We start from the raw sequence: 23,589 nt of genomic DNA, 5'->3' as shown, positions 1-23,589 counted from the left end.
GTCCATGTTTGTTAGTAAATAAACCTTGTATAAAATAATGTCACTTGAGCAAATAAAATGCTTTTGACTTCTAGCGTTAGACACATTGAGTATGGCGAGCGTTTGTGATTAACGGTGCAGGTCGATGGTGAAGCTTTGTCTGCATAAACTCTCAATGGTATCGCGCAATAATAGCTCCACTACATTAGTTCCAGACTAATCACTTACTAGTCGCTAGTTTTAACTTTCTCCATTACTTACAATCATTATCAGCAAAATTAGGTGACAAAGTTAAATGGGGTAACAATGAAGTAACAATTTGTACATCCTGTACGGTAGGACTTGGTTAACAGCACCGGACAACGAATAACACTTGGTGCTTAACACAAACACAACTCATAGTTCCGATTTCAGAGTATTCAATGGCAACAGAATACGTAAATTGAAGACATTTAGGTGGGGACGTGATGGTAATAGGTCGTGTAAGGTTGAATAGCTCACCCTGAATTGATCTAAATTTATTTTAACAGATTTGAGTTTTGTTTTTGTTTTGACGTTTCTACATTTAAGTTTCGGCCAGTGAAGGTGATGTCCAGGAAAGCCTTCATACTGGAACATCGTTGGATGTTACACTCAGTGCCATGCTTAAATATAATAATTAACCATGACATGGTGTAAAATCAATATGTTTTCCTTCATCTTTTCAGTTTGTTTGGAGAGCAAATTGTAAAACTGACACACATTGGTTCAAAACATGTCCTTTCAAGTAGCACGGTATATCTTGTTTGCTGTCGTGATAGGTCTACAAACAGGAAATGATTTGTGGGAAAACTCACGCGACATCTTGCATGATAAAAATAAGAGAAGCTTTGAAGACAACATTGTGTATCTGCTGCAGTGTATCTTTAGCTTTGACTTCTCTACCGTGGCCTTGCAAACCTTTTTCGTCTCGTTCATATTGCATATAAAAGCTTAAGAGGAGAAAGGAATCAGGATAAGTTTTCTTATATTTAAATGACTTACGAGCAATATAGATCTGTATTATGAAATGCAGGTGTCTGCAGTATTCATCTGTTTGTGACATTGTTATGCCAAGGGTTATACAGACAAGGCATATAAGCTATATACTAACGAGTCCTATAGTATACTTTGTGAAATGTGTATACCAAGGGTTATACAGACAAGGCATATAAACTATGTACTAACGAGTTCTGTAGTATACTGTCATTATATGAAATGAATATCATTCCGCACAAGGTTCACATGACTTTTACGAAACATCGATGTAACATTTTACTTTAAGAAAGCACCTGTTTGATAAATGCCTTAAGTAGGAAAACATACCTGTCTCAGAATAGCGTTCGGTATAATGAAGGTTTCTTAAAGATTTAACATTTATCGTGTATGTAACCCTTGGTTTAGATATATACCTATGTAGTATGACCGTCCGTCTGACACAGTATACAACACAATACATGTTAACACGATTACAGGTGTAAGCTCGTGACTTCTAGCACGTGTTCCCTTTGATATTATCGAAGCTTGAAATGTAAATGTTGATCAATAAAAATCGCTTCATTCGACTTGGCTATGACATTATCAATCATGGCACAGAGAGACAGGCAGTAGAGTGGAAGTACAATTCCCCCGCTGACCTTTCTCAGACTTGAGACGTGTGTATAACGGTGTACCTTTTCTGTTGCATAATACAAAGAGAAGGTTTGTTGTACTTCGACCCAATCCACAAATGCTCCACAAAAGACATTTCAGATCTCCCGGTAGTGCAATCAACGTTTGTCAATGAGGAAGTCGCTCTCCTAAGTGGAATACTGCTTGATAAGTTATAATGTCAGAGGTTTTCACGCTGAGAATGTTAAGATTTACATTCGTGTAGATAATAGGTTGGTGTTGATGTGAGTAACCTATGTAGTGACTTAATTAGCAGTATTCAGAAATGGCATGTGTAGGTAAATGAACATTTTACCGGTTAATCATACTTGTGTTAACATACAAAGATCCTCACCAATTGTAGGTAAAAATCTATGGAGATAATCTTTCTGAATGAAGAGTACATGGTGAGGTCCGATGTGAACGCGTATTTGCATACGGTGTTAATTCACATAAACCTAGCTGTAGCAAAGCTGGCTGTTCACTGGTCTTTGTTAAACCATACCTTTGTCTCGATGTGAAGAGTGTCATCCGTGTTTCGGATAACACAGTGTAGTGTAGGCTCCAGATTTGTTGGTGTTCTTTATATCTGTCATTATTTTTGCTGGTTGTGTTTCTATTTTGGTTGCCGTTCTTTGGTTATGCTTGTTGATGCTATTTTTATTTTTTTTATTGAACACAACCTAACTGTATCTATATGCTTTTAGATTGTATGACGTAAAGTTTTGTTAGCCTTAATTGTTTGGTGTTTGTCCGAAAGCGATATTTTATTTTTATCTGATCGTAAATCGAAGTTTTCCAAAAGTAAAAACGTGTATTTATTGGATTTTTTTTGTCAGAAATAGTTCATAATCGATAGAGTTCCGAAACTTTTTGCGGTGGAAAGACTTCTGTCACACGACAAAAAACAATATTGGAAAGACGTTATTGGGTAAATGGCATTTAAATGCGCTATAAATTACATGTGACCACTGGACCTAGTCAATAACACAATATCCTATTCTATTGGGGCGTTGTTTTCACCATTTGGTAACAAATGAGGCTGTTTGCGCATTAAAATACCATGTACCCCCTGTGAATTTTCAATGATTGATTTCAATTGAAAAGAAATGGGAACGAGTACTGGATGTGTCCGGGGGTAATCTTGGGCCTACTATATAAATTTCCTATTAATAAAAGTCATTACGCCAAGAAAGTCCGAATCTTATGTCAAAACGACGGGTGATCTTGGGATTCACGACAGGAACACGATTTGTTGTCAGTAAGAATGCAGTGCCGTGGTCACTTACCACCTGTTACGTATACCGAGTACCAAGTAACAACTTAAATACCCTAGATAGCAAATACATGGGGAAAGGCAATCATGGTGATTAAAGAGATTTTATGCTTAACTCTTTTGACTTTAGACAAAACGTTGATACCTGGGTAAACGACATTTCACGCATTTCGTTTTATATCAACAAATGCTTGAGATATTAAATATTGGGTTAAGTTCAGTTGGGAATAAAAATGAAAACGAGAATTAAACCCCTTGTTATGATAAAAGGTATCGTCTTAACTGCAGACGTGGTGGTATTGGTTTCTTTACATAACATTTAACAAAACAATGAATACCTCTGTTAGAAAGAGACAGATAATGTATAAAAACGTACACAGAGGTAAACTTGCATATACGTGTTTTCCCTCAAAATGGAATCTCTAGGGCTATGAAATGTAAACATATCACGGTTTGTCGTTATAAATATTGTAATGTGTCATAACCCATGGGCCCTCTCAGGGATTCCCGCCGATTTCTGTAGATTGATTTGGATGTCTTTGCTCCATTCGAGTGTTTTACCACCCGTGTTAGCTTTGTTGTCTGCCTCTTCAGATAAACCGTGTTACAACGCAGGATATTAAGTTATCAGCACGGAACTGAGAGGCTTCATGTTGACTTACACGAACCAGTGATGTTGTTTCTACACTTAACAAGAGGCTTGACCTGTTTTGCTTGAATATTATACTTCTGTAACATGTAAGATCGATCAATAAAACAACATTTCATTACTTATGATAAAGTTGAGGGAAGAAAAATAAAATGCATACATATGCACATATATATCTGGTGCAACGAATACAAGTGGATGAAGGCATACGACAGAAGTTATATACAGCGTACAGAAGCAAACCGAAAACACATCCAGGAAAATCAAGGTGATGATTGACAAATGTATTTAATACTGAATTTTAAAGGTATGGTCTGCGTGTGTGTGTGTGTGTGTGTGTGTGTGTGTGTGTGTGTGTGTGTGTTACGTGCAACTTATAAGCACTAATCATGACTATTAACTGATAGCAATATTTCAGTTATATGAAAGAAATATAATAGTCATAAACAATAAAGAAATTAAATTAAGTTAACTTTAATGTGAATAAATATTTTGTTCTGAAAGAAACATCTGCATAATCGTTCTATGTTTAAACGTTTTATTATGCGCACCATTAAACATTCAACCTGTGAACCATCACAGTACATTGGCATCCCCACTAGTCATTGTCTACCCAGTATACAACCTATAACCTGTGTTACAACTCAATACATGGACATTCAAACTAGTAATTGTCTACCCAGTATACAACCTATAACCTGTGTTACATCTCAATATATAGGCATCCACACTAGTAATTGTCTACCCAGTATACAACCTATACCCTGTGTTACAGCACAGTACATTGGCATCCAAACTAGTCATTGTCTACCCAGTATACAACTTATAACCTGTGTTACATCTCAATATATAGACATCCACACTAGTAATTGTCTCCCCAGTATACAACCTATAACCTGTGTTACATCTCAATACACAGATATCCAAACTAGTCATTGTCTACCCAGAATACAACCTATAACCTGTGTTACATCTCAACACACAGATATCCAAACTAGTCATTGTCTACCCAGAATACAACCTATAACCTGTGTTACATCTCAACACACAGATATCCAAACTAGTCATTGTCTACCCAGAATACAACCTATAACCTGTGTTACATCTCAATACACAGATATCCAAACTAGTCATTGTCTACCCAGAATACAACCTATAACCTGTGTTACATCTCAACACACAGATATCCAAACTAGTCATTGTCTACCCAGAATACAACCTATAACCTGTGTTACATCTCAACACACAGATATCCAAACTAGTCATTGTCTACCCAGAATACAACCTATAACCTGTGTTACATCTCAACACACAGATATCCAAACTAGTCATTGTCTACCCAGAATACAACCTATAACCTGTGTTACATCTCAACACACAGATATCCAAACTAGTCATTGTCTACCCAGAATACAACCTATAACCTGTGTTACATCTCAATACACAGACATCCAAACTAGTCATTGTCCAACCAGTACCCAACCTATAACCTGTGGTTCATCTCAATACATAGACATCCACTCTAGTCATTGTCTACCCAGTATAAATTATAACCTGTGGTACATCTCAATACACAGACATCCAAACTAGTCATTGTCCAACCAGTACACAACCTATAACCTGTGGTTCATCTCAATACATAGACATCCACACTAGTCATTGTCTACCCAGTATAAATTATAACCTGTGGTACATCTCAATACATAGACATCCGAACTAGTCATTGTCTACCCAGTATACAACCTATAACCTGTGGTACATCTCATTACACAGACATCAAAGCTAGTCATTGTCTACCCAGTACACAACCTATAACCTGTGGTACATCTCAATACATAGACATCCGCACTAGTCATTGTCTACCCAGTATACAACCTATAACCTGTGGTACATCTCAATACACAGACATACAACCTAGTCATTGTCTACCCAGTACACAACCTATAACCTGTGTTACATCTCAATACATAGACATCCAAACTAGTCATTGTCTACCCAGTACACAACCTATAACCTGTGTTACTTCTCAATGCATGGACATCCCTTTGCCGACTCAGTGTACTTACACGATGATGTAAATTACCACATATAGGTATGGTGTTATCGATCAGTAACGTTATTTACAGCGAGACGGCGGAGGTAATACCCCTGTATATCATGTTCTGTGTCTGTGCCCACTGACACCTCTCTTATATACTCCACTTCAAATACGTCAACCTATTGGATTTGTCACGTCAAAACACGTGTGAATCTTTTTCTCATTTCTCTGTCTCTAGTTTTCACCGCCTGGCCTACACTTCTGATAAGGCATAAGATCGAGTAATCCAGCTCGCAAAAATAGATTCACAATTGTGGCTTTTTAACTTTTCATTGGTTAAAATTACCGAAACTGTTAAAAAGTGAATCGAGGTCCTTTAGAATTGTGGCCTGGTTTTTTGATAGATATATATATAATGTATTCAAGCTAACGGGTGAATCGTTATACACCCGGGTACTACACAAGATCGGATTAACAGCTATATCCACGCCGGCTGGAATCCCCACCACAAATATTTGGATATTTGACCTACTCGGAGGCACTTTCAAATGTCTATATTGTGAGCAAAAATCTTAACCGTTGTTGACACATTGACAAGATATAGAAGTTAAGCTTCCATATTTACGATTAACGATTGTGCTATACACTTAGTGTGTGTTAAGTAACAGCTAATTATTCCTATCTGGTGGTCCCCTCGCCAGGACTGGTACCAGCCCCCTTGTACGAACCGGGTCTACCAACACTCACCACCAGTCCAATACTCCGCATATTGACACATACTTACTTTCATTGAAAGAACAACTTCACACGAGAACAACTGCACATGAGAATTGACATGGTGAGTACCCGCCTCGTTTGATCAGCAGTGTTTTAGTTACTGTATGGCAGTGTGATCTAGCTGATACATATTGTTCATGATGTCCTCAGGTGACTTTCTCATCTGTATGAGGACTGATACGTATTACTCCTGGTACCGTACGTTAGAGGGGACGCAGTATACACAGTGCAGTGATACTATTCCTGGTTTACTCCTGAGTGGAGGGAAAGTGTCAGGGGACATGGGGGATAGGAACAGGTCTCCACATTACTCACCAATTGTTGCGGTACGATTGGTCTTTCTTTAATACATTCTTTGAAGGCAAACTACGATATATATTGGCTTGCTTACGCGAGCAGACGACAAGCGCCGAACTAACATGCCTTTATTACTGTCATGTATGCCTGTCTGTGTTTGTAGAATTTCTATTTTTCTATATATTCACTTTCAATTTAGCTTTGGTGCTTGTTAACCTCGGAGTATTTTTTTCGCATACTCTTGATATTTCATTTTTGGTTTGTCAAATATTGGTAATTTTATCATTGACGAAACTTTCAAATTTATAAATATTTCTCCAATGTGCTTGTTTGAGCTTTGATTTGGAGAACATATCGTTCCATTTCTTATTGAATTTCTATTCTGGTAGTAACTGTATTATAAAGGACATTGTGCATGATATATTGGAATGTGTAAAATTATGTTACAGATTGATGATAGCAAATCACCTTGTGTTTTATTTATCAAACATTTACAGGTATGATGGTTCATGCGCAGGATGTTAGTATCCCGTTTGTTTATGCATTCATTTCCACAGGTGGCAGTGTCAAGGATGTGATAATCTCTTCCATGTATTTATATTACTTAACACGTAAGTAGGGTCATGCCTCATAAATATTTCAAATCTAGTTGATCCTGTGTTGACGGCAGCTAAACTGATCTTTATTGATGTAAATAGTACAGTGGAGGTATCAGTGGTGTTGATTCTATTTTAAATCTTTTATAATCGATGCCATCTATTTAAAAATGTTCCTTATTCCATTGTTATATCGCAACGTGGTTTGAATAGGATTATGTTTGATAAAGTGTGTCTTTAGTTTGAATGTGTATATTAAAATAGAATTATTGGCATTTTGACTGATCCAGGGAGTAACATGTCCGCTAGCTCAGGATCTTCACTCTGTCAAGGGCTGTAGACACCGTGAATTGACAAGTATTGATGATAAACTGTTCAAGGAACAACTGAAATATTGTTATCACGGTAATGGTGTAAAGTTATTTTGTGACAATGGTGTTATGGTATTTTGTGACAATGGTGTCATGGTATTTTGTGACAATGATGTTATTTGTATTTTGTGACAATTGTGTTATGGTATTTTGTGACAATGGTGTTGTGGTATTTTGCGACAATGGTGTTGTGGTATTTTGTGACAATGGTGTTGTGGTATTTTGTGACAATGATGTTGTGGTAATATGTGGCAATGGTGTTGTGGTATTTTGTGACAATTGTGTTATGGTATTTTGTGAGAATGGTGTTGTGGTATTTTGTGACAATGGTGTGGTATTTTGTGACAATAATATTATACTATTTTTTGACAATGGTGTTGTGGTATTTTGTGACAATGGTATTGTGGTATTTTGTGACAATAGTGTTATGGTATTTTGTGACAATTGTGTTATGGTATTTTGTGACAATGGTGTTGTGGTATTTTGTGGCAATGGTGTTGTGGTATTTTGTGACAATGGTGTTGTGGTTTTTTGTAACAATGGTGTTGTGGTATTTTGTGACAATAGTATTATGGTATTTTGTGGCAATGGTGTTGTGGTATTTCGTGACAATTTGTTATTGTATTTTGTGGCAATGGTGTTGTGGTATTTTGTGACAATTTGTTATTGTATTTTGTGACAATAGTGTTATGGTATTTTGTGACAATAGTGTTATGGTATTTTGTGACAATTTGTTATTGTATTTTGTGGCAGTGGCGATATGTTTTTGCAAGATAAAGTCTTTTGTCAAACATTTTAAGGTTTCGATTTTAATGATTTTGTGATTGTTAAGATCTTTTAGATCCGAGTGGCTTAACTTAATTATGTTTTGTTTAGTTGTTTACTTTTGTGTTGGTTTATGAAACTTCAATATATTTATCCAGCTAGAAGTTTCTGGATATTTAAAAAAATACTTTTATCCTATTTGATATTATCTAAATTGTATCAAGGTAAAGTTCAAATTAAGAACAACGTTGTGCCATGCAAGTTAATAGTTATTGCTAGATAAACTGTAAAACGCATCTATTTATTTCACAGCTTTCTCATGCTGAACCCGTTATTTAGGAATTGTTACTGGAGTGATTGATTATTGCAGTCAAACTCCGGCTTAAGTACATATCAGTACATATACAATTTCTCCTGCTAAATGACACATTTAAACTTCAATAACATATTAGTGTTGCTTTTAAAAGAAAGCTAACAAATTCGACACTTTTTGTGTATTGTCTTGTCAAAAATGCTGATAAATTTGATGTGATGCAAATCTTAAATACACAAATACTTATTAATGTGCTTTTAACTTACTGTAGATTGATAAAACATGGTCGTTTAAATGTGATCCCACTAATATAAGTAGGTGTGAGGTACGACTGAAATAAGGACACGATGATGGCCATACCGGAGACATATGTATATTCCGTAGCACGTTAACGACGTGAGGGAGTGTCCAGGCTTTGTTCTCCATTAATTACCGTGTGTCGATATGTGGCTGATGGGAGGTATTAACCCATCACTTTGTCAGTAAACTGTTGACCTCTCTGTCGATTCCTGATAATCCAGCCATTCTCTCTTTATACCCCCGACCATTAATCTTTTGTTATAGTCGAGGAATTAATGTGTTGTATCAAACTTTAATCTGTGGTCTCAAAACTTTCAGTTTGATGGATAGGCAAGTAAATAAGAGTTTAGAAGTCGAATCAGTGAACATGCAACGCCCCACTCATTCATATTCGACATGAACGGACCGTATTGATCCAACAGTGACTCTGGGCCTTGTCTTGTGTAAATAGTTACGTGTGACAGGTTGATGGGAGTAGATCTATACATTTCGCTATCAACTGGACGCTATAACTGACGGACACAACAAATTGGTAAGTTTGGGCTTTTTGATGAACTATTTTGTGGCTTGCTATTGGAATTCCAACGCGTTAATTAAGCTCATATTTCAAGGCTTAATACTTCGGTAGTGACTGGGAAGCTATGTAGCCAAGATTATACGTTTTGTGATGTTAAAGGGGTTGTGATACTTTAGTGCTCGACAAGTCTGATAAATCTAGAATAGCGACTTTCGAAATTACAACCTTAATGAAATAAAATGTTTAAAAAGGACATGGTATCCTAGATGCAACATGATAACCCTAGTCCGGCCCATATAATTGACGGTTTTATTGAGCATATACATCTTACGTACTGAGATAAGTGATTGACGTTTGATTTGGCATTGCTTTTACTAAGGCGTGTGGATTAGGCATTACATAAATCAAATTAAGAAAAAGTTGTACCAAATTACAAGCTTCGTCTTTTTTCTGATACTCATATTAAAGATATTAAGAATCTTTCTACAAAACTCTTGACTAAACAGTGTTTGAGTATTTGTCTATATTATTACGGCTGCATTTCCTATAAAAAATATTTATTGGAAATAAGTTTATCTTTAACTCAAACCATGTCTCCTTTCCACATACTCCCATTCATTAGACATGCCTGGATTTGGTCACTACTTATACACACATGTTTTTACAATTGGAAACGTTATTTACAGATGGTTTTCCATGTGGTAAAGATTAAGTTGTTTTACCGTTATTAAATGTTCGATCTATGACACAGTATGTAGTATCTCTGTTTGTTGAAACTGATCTCTTTCCTCAGTAAAAATATACCAGTCTCCCCTCTGTATGGAGTCCACGTGTAAAGACTGATTACTCCAGACCCTGGTCTTAGTATCGGGATTGTGTAAATAAATGTTTACTATTGGCAATTCAAACAAGTTCAGGTGTTGTACCTTCCGGAACACCTGGCTATATTCTCTCCAATCGATTCTGAGTTAGAATTATGGTTTTGATGACACTTAAACTTAACGGTTGACAGCATGAAAAGCTTCCAGTTTACCAATGGGCAAAATTCTTCGCCATTTTCTGATGATCTTTATTTTTTCCTGCATTTGACTTTTCACATTACGATGGCTACTGGTGTTTAGATGTTTCCTCGGTTCCTGTTTTTTTTCATTTTTCGATTTTGAGTTCTGAATTTGCCCTTGTATGTGGACACCTTGGTATTTTTCTTTTATTTAACGCATCACTATTTAGTACCCTTTGAAATCCAATTGAGTATTTTGCAGTAACTGTCAATCCCTCCAATAAATCTATACTAGTATATCAGAACATGATTACATACACGAGAAGGGATGACAGTTAATACCGAAGATATCTGGCTTGAGTACAAGTGACAGTCTATTTGCACTACACAAGTACACGGGCACAACAAAAGTTTACATGTACTTAATATAACTTCTATAACAACGCCTCAGTATATCGCCATATAGATTTAAAATAAAACATGAAAACACACCGAGGCCAATTTTTTTTTTAATTAGATCCTTGTCATGGTAATTTTAATTAATTCAGAATCCCAACCATTACAGAACACTTTGTTTTGAAGGGTAATTATCACGTTTGAATTACCTAACAGAGAGACAGACTATGATATATGATGGTAATACTAAGTAACTGTCCGTCCAATATCGAGTTAAAACAATGAGTTATAATACGTTTTAATGACACTAACACTTTGCACTGTTGTTTTGGTATCTATTTCGGTCGGTGTTTGATCGATGCCGGTCTACCGTTTTATATTGTCATATTACTGATATTTTTGGGAAGGTATAATTTCTACCGCGTATCGATTTTACTGATGTATACTTTTGAAGATTACATCACGGTTGGGTGAATTAAACTGACAGCAATCACAATCACGTTATTTATCTAGGTATTATATATTGAGTTAACGTAATTGCTGTATACTGATCATGTTTACCGTTTTATAAGATAAACTGTCCATGCTAGTGATAGAGTGTTACTTTATAATGGTGTAGGTGCGTGTGAAGTGCTAACACTACAGTAGAACATTAGGGCTAGCCTGTCTATATTTGTTGACGGACACTGGTGACGATCTATCCCCGTCCGTAGTAATCACTGTAACTGTCATACAGATTTACGAGCGAGGACGAAACATGGGACGCGGCACATAAAACCTGCAGTGATCGATAAACAGTGACGCTAACGGCTACAGACATTATTTTTGTGGATAAAAAAATGGAAGATTATAAGACGAATTAGGTGACAATGTACTGAAAGATATTTAGTTTTGGCGACTTCTTATTTCTATAACATTCATTTGAATAACTTATTTGCGGTGATAGAGACAATAAGAGAAACAAGTACAGCCATTGTTTCATTCCCTCAATGATATATTAGATTTTACGATAATCTCTGCGAGTGATCCTAGATGGTTAGATACATATATAAAAACATCAATTATGCAAATGAGTCGTATAGAATCGATGACTGGTAACCGAAACAGCTAGAGCGGGTATGTCATAAATAACAATATATTTTGACATTCGTCCGATTTAGTAAAACGATGGTTTGAAACAAGTGACTACATTTAGTATTTAGAAAGTATGCAGACAGAATGAACTAAGCCTGTGTTATTCTAAAATAATTCTAAAATTTATATAGACTTAACACGGCACGATATTTTAAACTCTGAATTTGTTTTTAATTTCAGTGCTACGACAACCGTATTGCTTACTCAAATATCAGAGTTTTGGCTAAAATATACCATCAGTACCTTTTCATTATTTTTTTGCACCCTGGAATTTTTATAACCGTTTTGTAAATATGTCTTAGAATAAAGATGGATTTGGTTGCACTATAGGGGAATTCCTTTTTCTGATCTCCTGAATCTTTTAGATAATATAAAAGCTCTTATCATCTCATTCATGTAGATATCTTGAATGTTACAAAACGGGCCACAATAGTTTGTCTTTTCTTCGGAATATCCATTATTTGTAGTAGAAAAGTGTATATAGTCCTTGAATATTATTTGAAAATGTCACGTCTCCTAATTAATACTAATTTTGACAACATATTTAACTACAGTCAGATAATCAAGTATCTGTAAAGCAAACATTTTTTTTATTTCAAATAATTAGAAAATTTGTGGAGACGAAAATAATGATGTGTTAGCTATTAACACCTTATCGGGTATCTCGGATTAATGGCTTCTGTTAATACACACGTTCTGCATATAAAGCATTAGATTTTCCATCTAAATAAATATCTTATTTAATCACGTCCATCGCAGGAATTAATAGATCCCGATCGTGACTTTCAGTAGATGAAATTGTCTTTCTTGGTTCATAATGACGCATATGTGTTAATCGACCTCCTGCAGTCCGCTTATCTAGCACGCGTGTACACACGTCAGTAGTCAGAGGGCATTACTAGCGATTGGTTTGCTAGTAGCCCTCCATTAATACCCTGATTATCATCATGCTTCCTTAATCAAATCAGTACCGTCTATTACAAGTTTCCGTGTAATTTCGTTATCAGATTTCCTTCAATTAATCAAGTGTCGTCGTCTTAAAGGGGCTTATCACTGTATCGCATTTTTTGTGATATTTTGTTATAATTCAACGTTTTTTTTATATATTTATAAGACAATCGTCCCGTGTATAAATCTATAGCATATTGCACTTGATCAGGTTCGTATGTCGAAAGTCCATGGCAGACAATAGTGGTACTTAGGACTACTAAGTGGACGATGAACTTGGATATGGATTTAACTCGGTATAAACGTAAGTCTGTAGAACTCTTACTGGTGTGATTGAGTGTACGAAATGCGATATATCCAAACTAGCATTGGAGGTGTGTAGTACTGGTATCATGTTTGTAGAAGATAGCAAAGGGGCGCAGTTACCTGGTGCGTTGGTGTCGTTGAGGGTGCATCGTCGAGTAAAAGTGCAACACTCGGTACACATAGTGTAAGTAAATATAAGTAAAGAAGTACCACTTAACAGTAGATATTTAAACATCGACGACACTGGATTTTACGTAACACTACCACTTAATAGAAGATGTTCCAACAGTATCGACACAGGTTTGTACCAAATAGTTTAATTTGCCAGTAGATAATCAATCATCAACTACAGAGGTTTGTAGCTAACAATAGTATTTGACAGTTGATATCTAACAACTACGGCACAGGTTTATAGCTAGTAATATATTTTGACAGTAGATAATCAACAGTTGCAATACAGGTTTATAGCTAACAATATATTATGACAGTAGATAACCAACAGTTGCAACACAGGTTTGTAGGTAACAATATAATTTGACAGTAGATAACCAACAGTTGCAACACAGGTTTGTAGCTAACAATATATTTTGACAGTAGATAATCCAACAACAACGACAGAAGTTTGTAACAAACAATATAATTTGACAATTTTACAGTAGATATTCCAGCAGCAACGACAGAGGTTTGTAACAAACAACATAATGTGACAATTTGACAGTGGATAGTTCAACAGCAACGACAGAGTTGTTTAAGTATACCAATTATCCTTATTACATCGTGCAAACTGTAGGACCGATATTATATATGCTTTGTATTTTGTGCTTTGTAAAGACCTACATTTTATACGATGTGTATGCACGCTTTACAATAGGACAACAATGTATATCCTACCGATGGATATGGCAGATATGTTCCAAAAAGCATCTATAGACAATGAGGGCTCAACACCGACTCCTTTCTTATTCGTATTTTTCTGAAATATTTTGCCGTCACCATTTTGGCCTCCAGGATCACAATTGAGATTTCATTGATCGAAACGTGCATTTCCAAAGTGCTTTAATTCCTATTTCCTCCTGGGTTACATTGCATTTTATAAATACTGACGAACATAAGTGATAATTATAATTAGCACCTTAAGATGAGATAAAAAAAAAAGAATGTTTGGGAGAATTGAATGAAAATCTTATGTGATGCGGCTTTCCATTTGTAAGTTCATTAGGATGTAATATCAGTGTTAAATAAAATATATTAACAAGTTAATGTATAAATAAATGAACATTTGTCATTGCAGTTTTGCGTATGATCACATTGCATCAATTAAAATTCGCATTAAAACCGAATGCCAAAGTATTTAATAGGGTATTACGGCGACATCTTAACGTAAGTGTAGTTCATTCAAACTACAGCTTTATATATCTCAAATAATAACTCGAAAGATTTCATCACAATTCTGTAATATTATTCAATATAATTTAAGAAGTTACGATAAATAGCTTTAACATAGTTATTAAAGTATCAATTATCACAATTAAAGAAAAATAGTGACCAACATTTTTAGTTCTGAATTAATTAATGTAAATTATAAAAAAAAATGTCGCTAATTTTCTAGTTAATGTTCTAACGACTTTGGTCAAATGAAATATTTGAGCTATTTTTGTAATCTACATTGCCTTTTTATTCTATTCAAACCTTACTTGATAAATACCTCAAAATGCTAACATTGTTTAATTGAATTTTAAGTACTGTAGTATTTTCTAACTTTAGAGTGATTTACATATTTGGTATTGACATGTTCCTCAGTAAGGATCAGGGGGTTACATTATGATAACCAATTAACCATATAAAGGGGAAATTGTTAACCGATAAATTTGCATTACGGCAGTATGACCCCGGAATGTTTGGAGGTAACCTGTGGACGTATCAGGTCTCTACAGACCCCTTGGGCAGCGATGTTATCGCGAGGTGTCGTGATAGTCCACATTAAGTCTTACTTATTGACTTATTACATGCATCGCGTAATCACGTTTTCTACAATTACTCTGCGTCTTTTTACAAATATTATGTTATACATCACATATTTTGTTATAAATATAACGAGCTGAGACGATGAATGGTGATAAAATTAGCACTCTAATGTGCTAATGTTTTCATGATTACGACTATGGAAGTATAACTAAATAATGTAGCAAAATAATCTCAAGTCGGTTGTTGGGGTTTGTGCGTACTGGCTGTAATGGAAAATGTTATTTTGTAAAGCTAGAAACGTGAATCTCATGACATAAATCATACTGAAGATATCACATAAAAACAAGCTATTAATTAATATTCAATTAACAGATAGACTTCGTCTTTGCTGTTGAAAAGTGTTTACAGATTTGTTTAAAATAGTACGTGTATTCTATCTATAATTATACCGTTGTTTGACAGTTAATTTGTTCGCACTGCCGCTATCAAAGCAGTGCTTATATGTTATATATTTTGAATTTTTAGACCTGATTATAACCAGTCCGACATTATTGGTTATTTCTGGTAGACGTTGATCCAGTACACTGAGCTAGGCTATTTACGATCACCGTTTTTATATGATAAATGAAGCTAACATTTCACTTTGATATAGACTACCCTGAATTGTCATGTACAGAAACACCAATTTCCGTTACAACCGTTTGGTTTACATAGATTCTTTGATGGTAGAAAAGTGTCATGTCCCTTTATGTAAAAAACGTAACGAGTGGAAGATTTAACAATTATGCTTTGACTTTCTCCGTCGGAAATGTCCTTAACGTCAACAGTATCGCCTGGTTTACACCCGACAGTGGGCTGGGCTTACAATACAGATAATTGTCCCCTGTATTTAGAAATATTCTATCTTCGCTCGGCCGTAGAAATAATGACATTCTATTCCAGCATTATTAGTGTTTTTGCTAATTTCAAACACTTACCGGATTTCATTGCATGGTTCGAACATGTTTAAAAGTTAACGTTTATTTATCCTGTATTGGTTAAGCCAATAAAATGGAACCTGTCTGTGTCGAACACAGTATGGATCATGCTGTCATTAAGAATAAACGTTATTTCGTATTCAGATGAAAAAAATAACCGGATTATTGAAAATTCGAATCATTAAAAGATACGTTTATAAAATGGAAAGAGCTGCTATAGTTTTAATGTTTAAGACAAACACAGAAATATGAGGAACAATGCTGTAGATGAGTATCAGTCCAAATGACTAGTAAATATATTAGCATATGAAGTTGAAATAATTTGTTGTCCAATCCATTTGTATCTTTAATGTAATTGTAAGCTGTATTGTACAATAAAATATGTTTAAACTCAACTTGTAAATATGACGATATATATTTTTCATGTAATGTGTTATTAGTAAAAATCGTCTTTAAGATATTCTTAGTCAGATTGGAGCCATCCGAATGAGACCATGCATCACACAAGAAAACCCACTCTCCATCCATCATTGCGCCGATTGATCAAGACACTCACATTCAGAATCAACATTAATATTACATAACCCCATCAGGAGATGTAATAACATAACATAAAGAACATATCTCTTAAGCTGTTTTGCTAACTGGATTTTGCAGATGCACGTATGACAATTTGAATTCCATCTGATTTTGCACTCTCTCCCCTGTTAATCGACTTATACCCTGATTACTGCTTGACTAACACCCCCAGTACAACACCTCACACTTCTGCTGAGGTATGCGAACCTTTTCAACGCTCTATGCATAGTATGGTTACTCTATGCATCGATACGAATAGAATTAAAGGAAAAGGAAAACAAACACTGTAACTGTACACATTAATGACCATAGACTGTGTTGCCCCACCCTTGTTGTTAGCCTCACGGTGGTGAGTACAATATGAGGTAATGACAAGAAGTGAACATTTTGCACAATGTGCACCTCTTTAAGGCTTGTGTTACCTATATGCCAATTATAAGTCTTACAATAGGTCGATGCGAAGCATGAAAGTGTCAAAATTGAACTTTGGTCTTTCTTAATATTTGTTTAATTTGTTTCCTTATATGATTTGTAGTTGATTGACATTGCCTGAGTTGTAAAAGCCTCGAGTGCAATACAGTATTCACTCTACGGCATTTTCTTGTAGTACAAAAAGATCAATCTTTACGAACGATAGTCTAGTTGAGTATGTTGCTATAAAGAGTAAAATTATTGACAATATCAAATATAGTTTCAACCTATCATACTTAATGATTAATATGGCAAATGCATTTTTTTCTGCAAAAGTTTCAAGTCATGTGTCAAAAACTATGACGGTTGTTTTTATTGATAATTCAAGTTTTGTCCAAATCCTTGTTTTGTCTGATGGATTCGAATGAACTACCTGATATTGTTATAAGCGAACGTTTATATTTAGACACAAAAATAAGTGCCGTTTTTGTTAAATAAAATGTAATGTAAATAGTGATCCTATTGAATTATCAAATCGCTATCAATAAGGGCGCGATTTATGATTGATGTATTGATTACGATTTTGTATCATAGGAATTTTAATGAGTACGTATTTAAAGTGTGTTCAGAATATTCATTTAGTCCCTGTGTACAAACCTATTGTTAAACTTTACATTCTGTATTTACTAGTCACCACCATTACTCCAATATATTACTCCAACCAAATACTTTCCTTTAAATAAGTATTCTAAAGAAAACATATCCACCATTTATTGTTGTTCAATGGATATTTCGGAATCCAGTAACACCAAAACAATAAAAGGTAGTTAATTAGCGCGAACAAACAGTGTTACCTGGCAGTTATATGTGTCATTGGAAACCTAAAACCTACGGCGCTGTATACAAATTGACAATCAACTGAGCGATATTGAAGCGTGATCAGTGATCAAGTATACTTTTGTTGTGAAAGCAAACAACAATCGCTCACGCCTCCAACTCTTTACAAATTATCTCATTCTGGCTAAGATTAGTGTCAGAACGGATCGGGCATGTCACCGCAATATACCTTAAAACGAAAAACAAACAATAAGATTTATTATTTTTTGTTGTGCAAAGGAGAGAGAGTTTTACCTAAGACAATTGACGCCCTCAATAACTAGGACCGTGTGAGACATCTTAGTCTCGTATTGCTATCGGTCGGTCTATATTATTTTAAGGGACGATAATAAGGGATTATTACCAACTTGAATGGGTGAAAGTAAAAATAACTCTTTTCTTTGTGAACAGAATATATCTAAAAATACACTTGCATACTAATAGATAAATAGGGAAGGTAATGAACATATCAGTCACACGGAGGTTGTTAGATTGACTGTCAACAGGACGAGGCGTTCATGTACATGTATTACTGTTACGATTTGTGGTCTGGTAAATATCACACCGGGAAACTGCGCTAACAACTGGTAAGCTATAGTACTTGAATTTTGTCTTACATCAGTTAACAAATTATATTAACAAACACCTTGTCGCCTTTAATTTAACTATAACGGTTATACAATAAATAAATACAGACACGTTTATGCATATTTTCAGTGACAAATTTGCATTTGTTATATATATATAGAAATATTGTAATTCTATCTAAGTGTCGGCAACATACTTTTTTGAAAGAAAATAAAACAAAGAAAAAAAACAACATTTTTTTTGGCAATTGAAGAAATATGTTATGCCATTCTAGATAATGATGTATCTTAGGATAGGCATAGCCCTGTCTAGTATGTATAATGGTTATCTTTAAAGAATACCGCATGGGAAGTGGAAATCAACTAGACAATAATCGCGAAATCCCGTTATTCCGTTACCATTTTCTCAGACAAATTGTGGCGTTATAAATGGGTTTGGCGATACATCGAGAGGAGCGAGGTTAATGGGAATTGTCATATAAGCTGGTGGAAAGCGGGTGACAGATGAAACGAGGAACATCTATCGAGGTTTGACTAAAGTATCATATGAATAATAATGGACATTATGTCTATATTATGTCATGATAACGATTTATCAATAAGTGGTGAATGATATTTTGGTAATTAAAAATGTACCAGCAAGTGTCATACTAGAATAATGGTTTCGATAACATATTAACAGAAACACCAAACACAAATATTCATCGATCAGAATGTGATGTGTGTTTAATGGCCATGGCTATCAACTGTCCCGCGCGTCCCCACTCCAACCAGCGCCTCTGGGCTCACTCTCAGTGGGATATCCTTTCGGTTTTGTTGCAGATGTTTAAAAGCCCTTTGTTGGGTCTGTGGAATCCCTATTCCTTTTCCGATATCTTAACCTTTATCACTGTGTAATTCATACGGACGACAAAAGAAGCATTATCCTTAGTGTCACCTTGTAAAATAGTACCAACAATGTCGCATATTTGTCCAAACAGAAAATGATTCTATAACATAAATAACGTTGACAAATTTATGAATGAAACTTAATGCGACCTATCACATTTCACAAAAATAAACAAACATGTATTCATAGAAGTCGAAATCGTCCGTGTATTAGTGGGTTGTGGTTTGAGGAAATGTCGTCTTGTTCCGGACTGGTGTTTGGGGGATGGGAGTAGGAAGGGAGCTGTGAAGTAACCCTTTGTATTATAGTGTACACGGCGGCCAAGCGAGGCGTTAGTAAACTCTCACGTAGACGATCATTGGTCTGGGGTAATTACCCGCTATTGATAGCCGGGTAGGTAAGAGTAGCCACGAAACATCGCGTGCTGACAGTGTAGCAGTTCCACACCGTACACATCTGCCCAATCAGGAGATTTGACGGCCAAAATTACCCCCGAAGTGGCAAAACAAATTTGGAAAAAAACGTAACGTGTCGTGTTTCGTATCAAAGAACAATATCTCTTTTCTTTTCAGAGGAAAATGTCACAATGGTAAAAGCGAAAGCGTGCAATCTACGCCTCCACAGGACCAGCAGCCGGTGGAACAAGCAGACGACTCCCCGTGTCTTCAGAGGAGGAATAAAGGTCTAAATGGCACCCAATAGAACTCCTTTCAGACGCAGTATGTTTGGTCTGAAAACCCCCATCTCGAGGTATAGGAAACGATCCAGCTTGGACGATTTTGATGGAATTCGGAGTATTCTCTCCCGAAGGTAAGAGCATAAATAAGTTAGCAACAGTCTTGTAACAATGGGAAGACAAAAAAATAAAATAAAAATATTAGTCTAAAACATTCGCGTTATATTTATTCACATGAATTATTCACCACACTGCTATCTTTGGTTCCACTACCATTAATGAAGTCTGGAAGTTCCACTGTTATTTATATTGCACTATAGGATTACCTCTACTGTAAACTTCTTGGTATACAGGTTTACCAATGCTACCTTCTCCTTAAACCACAACTCTTCTCTGACTAGGACAGTTCCGTGTGGTGACGACCTATCAGTTGTTTTTTTGGCATCACTGCAGACAACCGTCGTTACAAGTCTTAGATCTGGCACACTAATGGTTCTTTCTGCTTGTTCCTCGCTCATTCTCCAAACAATTGTTTCCTTCACGTTGATGTGTCTGTGCCCATACAGTATTGTGAACTTTTAAGATAATAACTGGCCTTCTGTACCGAAGGCGGCAGATGTGATGGGCCCTGTAGAATTGCCGACTTCTGTGCCTCTCATTAAGGACTCTGTAGAAGATACCATTTGATGTTGATTTGCTGTTATCAATGGACAACGTCGTCACATGACCTTGGCTGCTGTGAAGAAGTAAATTACCGAACAAATCAAACCAAGTCTCGTATCGTCCCGTTCCCCTAGCTGCACGTCCTTGTCAGATGTCCTTATACACTTAGTGCATAGGTTTAGCGTATCTTCTAAGTTAGCCTCGTCTAGGAGTTGGTCAGTAAATCTTTTCTGAATAAGTCTTATTATACGAGTTCATTTCCCTCATTGTGTAGTAAGTGGAAGAGGTGAAACAGCTCAATATACACAATACCTAACTGTAAAACAGAAAGGTTTTGTCTTTTTCCATTAAAATAAACTGCAATGACAACATATCAACTGTTACAATAACCCGAGTTCCCTCTGGCCGGCCCTGACGCTAGACTTAAGACAATTTGACAGACAGATACCAGACATCTATTTGTCAAAATGTCTAAGTCTGATGTCAGGGCCAGAGGAAACTCTAAATCTAGAGCAAACGTGAATCCAAAAACTCTGACAGTGTTGTTAAACTTTGGTCTCCAAAATTACATAAACACAGTCTGTGCCAAGGTTGTATGAGATATAATGTCAGTTAACGATGCACTAGACACATCACCGCCATAGCACTTCCAAGACTCCATAGCACTTCCAAGACTCCATAGCGCATCAATGATGGCCAGGATTTAGGTGTATGTGGGACCTATGGAATGGTTTTATGTGCATAAACAGATAGCGATCAGAAAATTCTGATCACATCTGATAAACCATTAATATCTTAACATTGTGTATATGATATAGCATTGATTACAACGAAAATTAGAAATAGTATTCCTGGAGTGATACGGAAACGATGTATCAATCAACAACGAAAACTTCTTCAGATGGCTAGTTAAAAGATACGCGAAAGACATGTTTAATGAAGACTTGTGAATGGCGTTTGGTGAACAATTTGAGGATGTTCTCTTGATCATGATGTGATCTGATCTTCTCTTTGATATATCACCAGTGATGATTTTCTAAATGGACTTGTGTATACTTTATGAAAGTTTAGTTCGTGGTGGAATCCTTTGGAAGCTACCCGGAGAGTTACCTTGGCTATGTACTCGATGACTCACCTGAGCATACCCTCGGATGTTAACGATCTGCTACAGGTGTGGACTGACTGTGGGAATTATCCCCCATACAATCAGTCTAATGTATGCACCAATTACACCATACTCGTCCCATTCATTGATATTACGGATACCTCAGTCGGAGAAAAGAATATCTGTAAAGAAAAGTGATAATTGCTTATCTGTAAGATCGACAAATATGAGTTTGGTGTAATTAAGTGTCAGTCTAGAACTTAACACGCAAGATCTGTTATCGATAGACGTTGTGATTCTGTTAACCGTCAACTCCGCTCCGCTCATATTACAGTAATCCAGGAAGAGAGTTGTCTCCCGTGTGAGTTTAACACTAGCCTTCGACGGGGTCTTAGGGATTAGACCCCCACACCTGGTGTCCGTTGTCTATCCTACGTGATACGCAATTAAATACAGGAGCAGTACATGTGTACTTTTATATATGTACATTATTACTGACGTCATCAAAGTAGATACGATTCATTGACACCGGTTTCACTTTTTGGTAGCTTTGTGCTCCTGACACCTTTTTGTACTACGAAGATTAATTGAATTATTTTATTTTATGCTGTACGTGAAACCACTTTTCTGTAGTCCATGCAGCTCGTATTCCATCTCGGTGTAATCACAGCAGATTATGTGCATATGAACACCTGGAATATGGGTATGGGTTCTTCAGGTGATGTGTGTATAAAGCCAGGTGATTGATGACTAGTCTCTTCAGTGACTTATCAGGTTACACACTTGCATGGATTGCTTGTAAAATTATAAAAAATAATCGGTGAGAAACCATTCATAATTATATTTGGATTCATAGAGACCTATTTCAAAATATACATAAATACAACCATGGCAATTTCCCTTGTGCAATGTTTGCATACTAGTTGAAATCTTGAATCGAACTTGCTCGCTGTATAATTCTAATTAGGAAAATAAAAACGAGCAAATCATAAAATGGTGTCATTCCTAACTATACTAATGTACAGAAGTACAGCTACCTTTATAAAGAATGGGTAACCATAGTCGAACACAACATTGAGTTATAGTGTCATATTAACAAAACCAATAGGTCATTAAGGTAGAGCATCATAAAAAACAAAACCAGCAGGTAACTGAGTTACAGCATCGATACAATAACGAGAGGAGAGAGACAGTGACTATCTAAACTAACAGAACACTGAATAGAACTGCCTTTGAAACCAAGCAGGATATTAAATCATAACATCACCTAGTCCTTAAATAAAACGAGCGAATATTGAATTCGCTCGTTTTATTCAAGAAAATTCAAGATTTGGCTCGTTTTGTTTAAGATAATGTTTATCATTTAACATTATCTTAAACAAAACGAGCCAAATCTTGAATCTTAATATTATCTTAATGTAAACGAACAGAACATTGAATAAAACAGCATCCTAAAAAATGCAAACACGACATGAATTATAACATCAGCTTAAACAAAAAAAAACAATAATTATAGCGTCATAATTATCAA

At 35.7% G+C, this 23,589-nt stretch overlaps 1 protein-coding gene across 5 annotated transcripts in view; it reads left to right on the top strand.

Moving 5' to 3' along the window:
• LOC110458661 (protein inturned-like) overlaps nucleotides 1–23,589 on the top strand; it is a 50,274-nt gene that overhangs the window by 7,057 nt on the left and 19,628 nt on the right. The window contains exons 1-2 of one of the 5 annotated variants that reach the window (XM_021510475.1): nucleotides 6,365–6,448; nucleotides 20,187–20,424. In XM_021510475.1, coding sequence (XP_021366150.1) covers nucleotides 20,303–20,424 — 122 coding nt within the window. In that variant the 5' untranslated portion in view covers nucleotides 6,365–6,448; nucleotides 20,187–20,302. Of the gene's footprint in view, nucleotides 1–6,364; nucleotides 6,449–6,696; nucleotides 6,714–13,613; nucleotides 13,631–18,658; nucleotides 18,726–20,186; nucleotides 20,425–23,589 lie in introns of those variants that run through there. The other 4 variants (XM_021510477.1, XM_021510476.1, XM_021510474.1 and 1 more) reach the window with 4 other exon arrangements.

The sequence above is a fragment of the Mizuhopecten yessoensis genome, unplaced genomic scaffold (genome assembly GCF_002113885.1).
Source record: "Mizuhopecten yessoensis strain PY_sf001 unplaced genomic scaffold, ASM211388v2 scaffold9685, whole genome shotgun sequence".
Lineage (NCBI taxonomy): Eukaryota > Metazoa > Mollusca > Bivalvia > Pectinida > Pectinidae > Mizuhopecten > Mizuhopecten yessoensis.
This window is presented reverse-complemented; position numbering and strand designations above follow the sequence as displayed.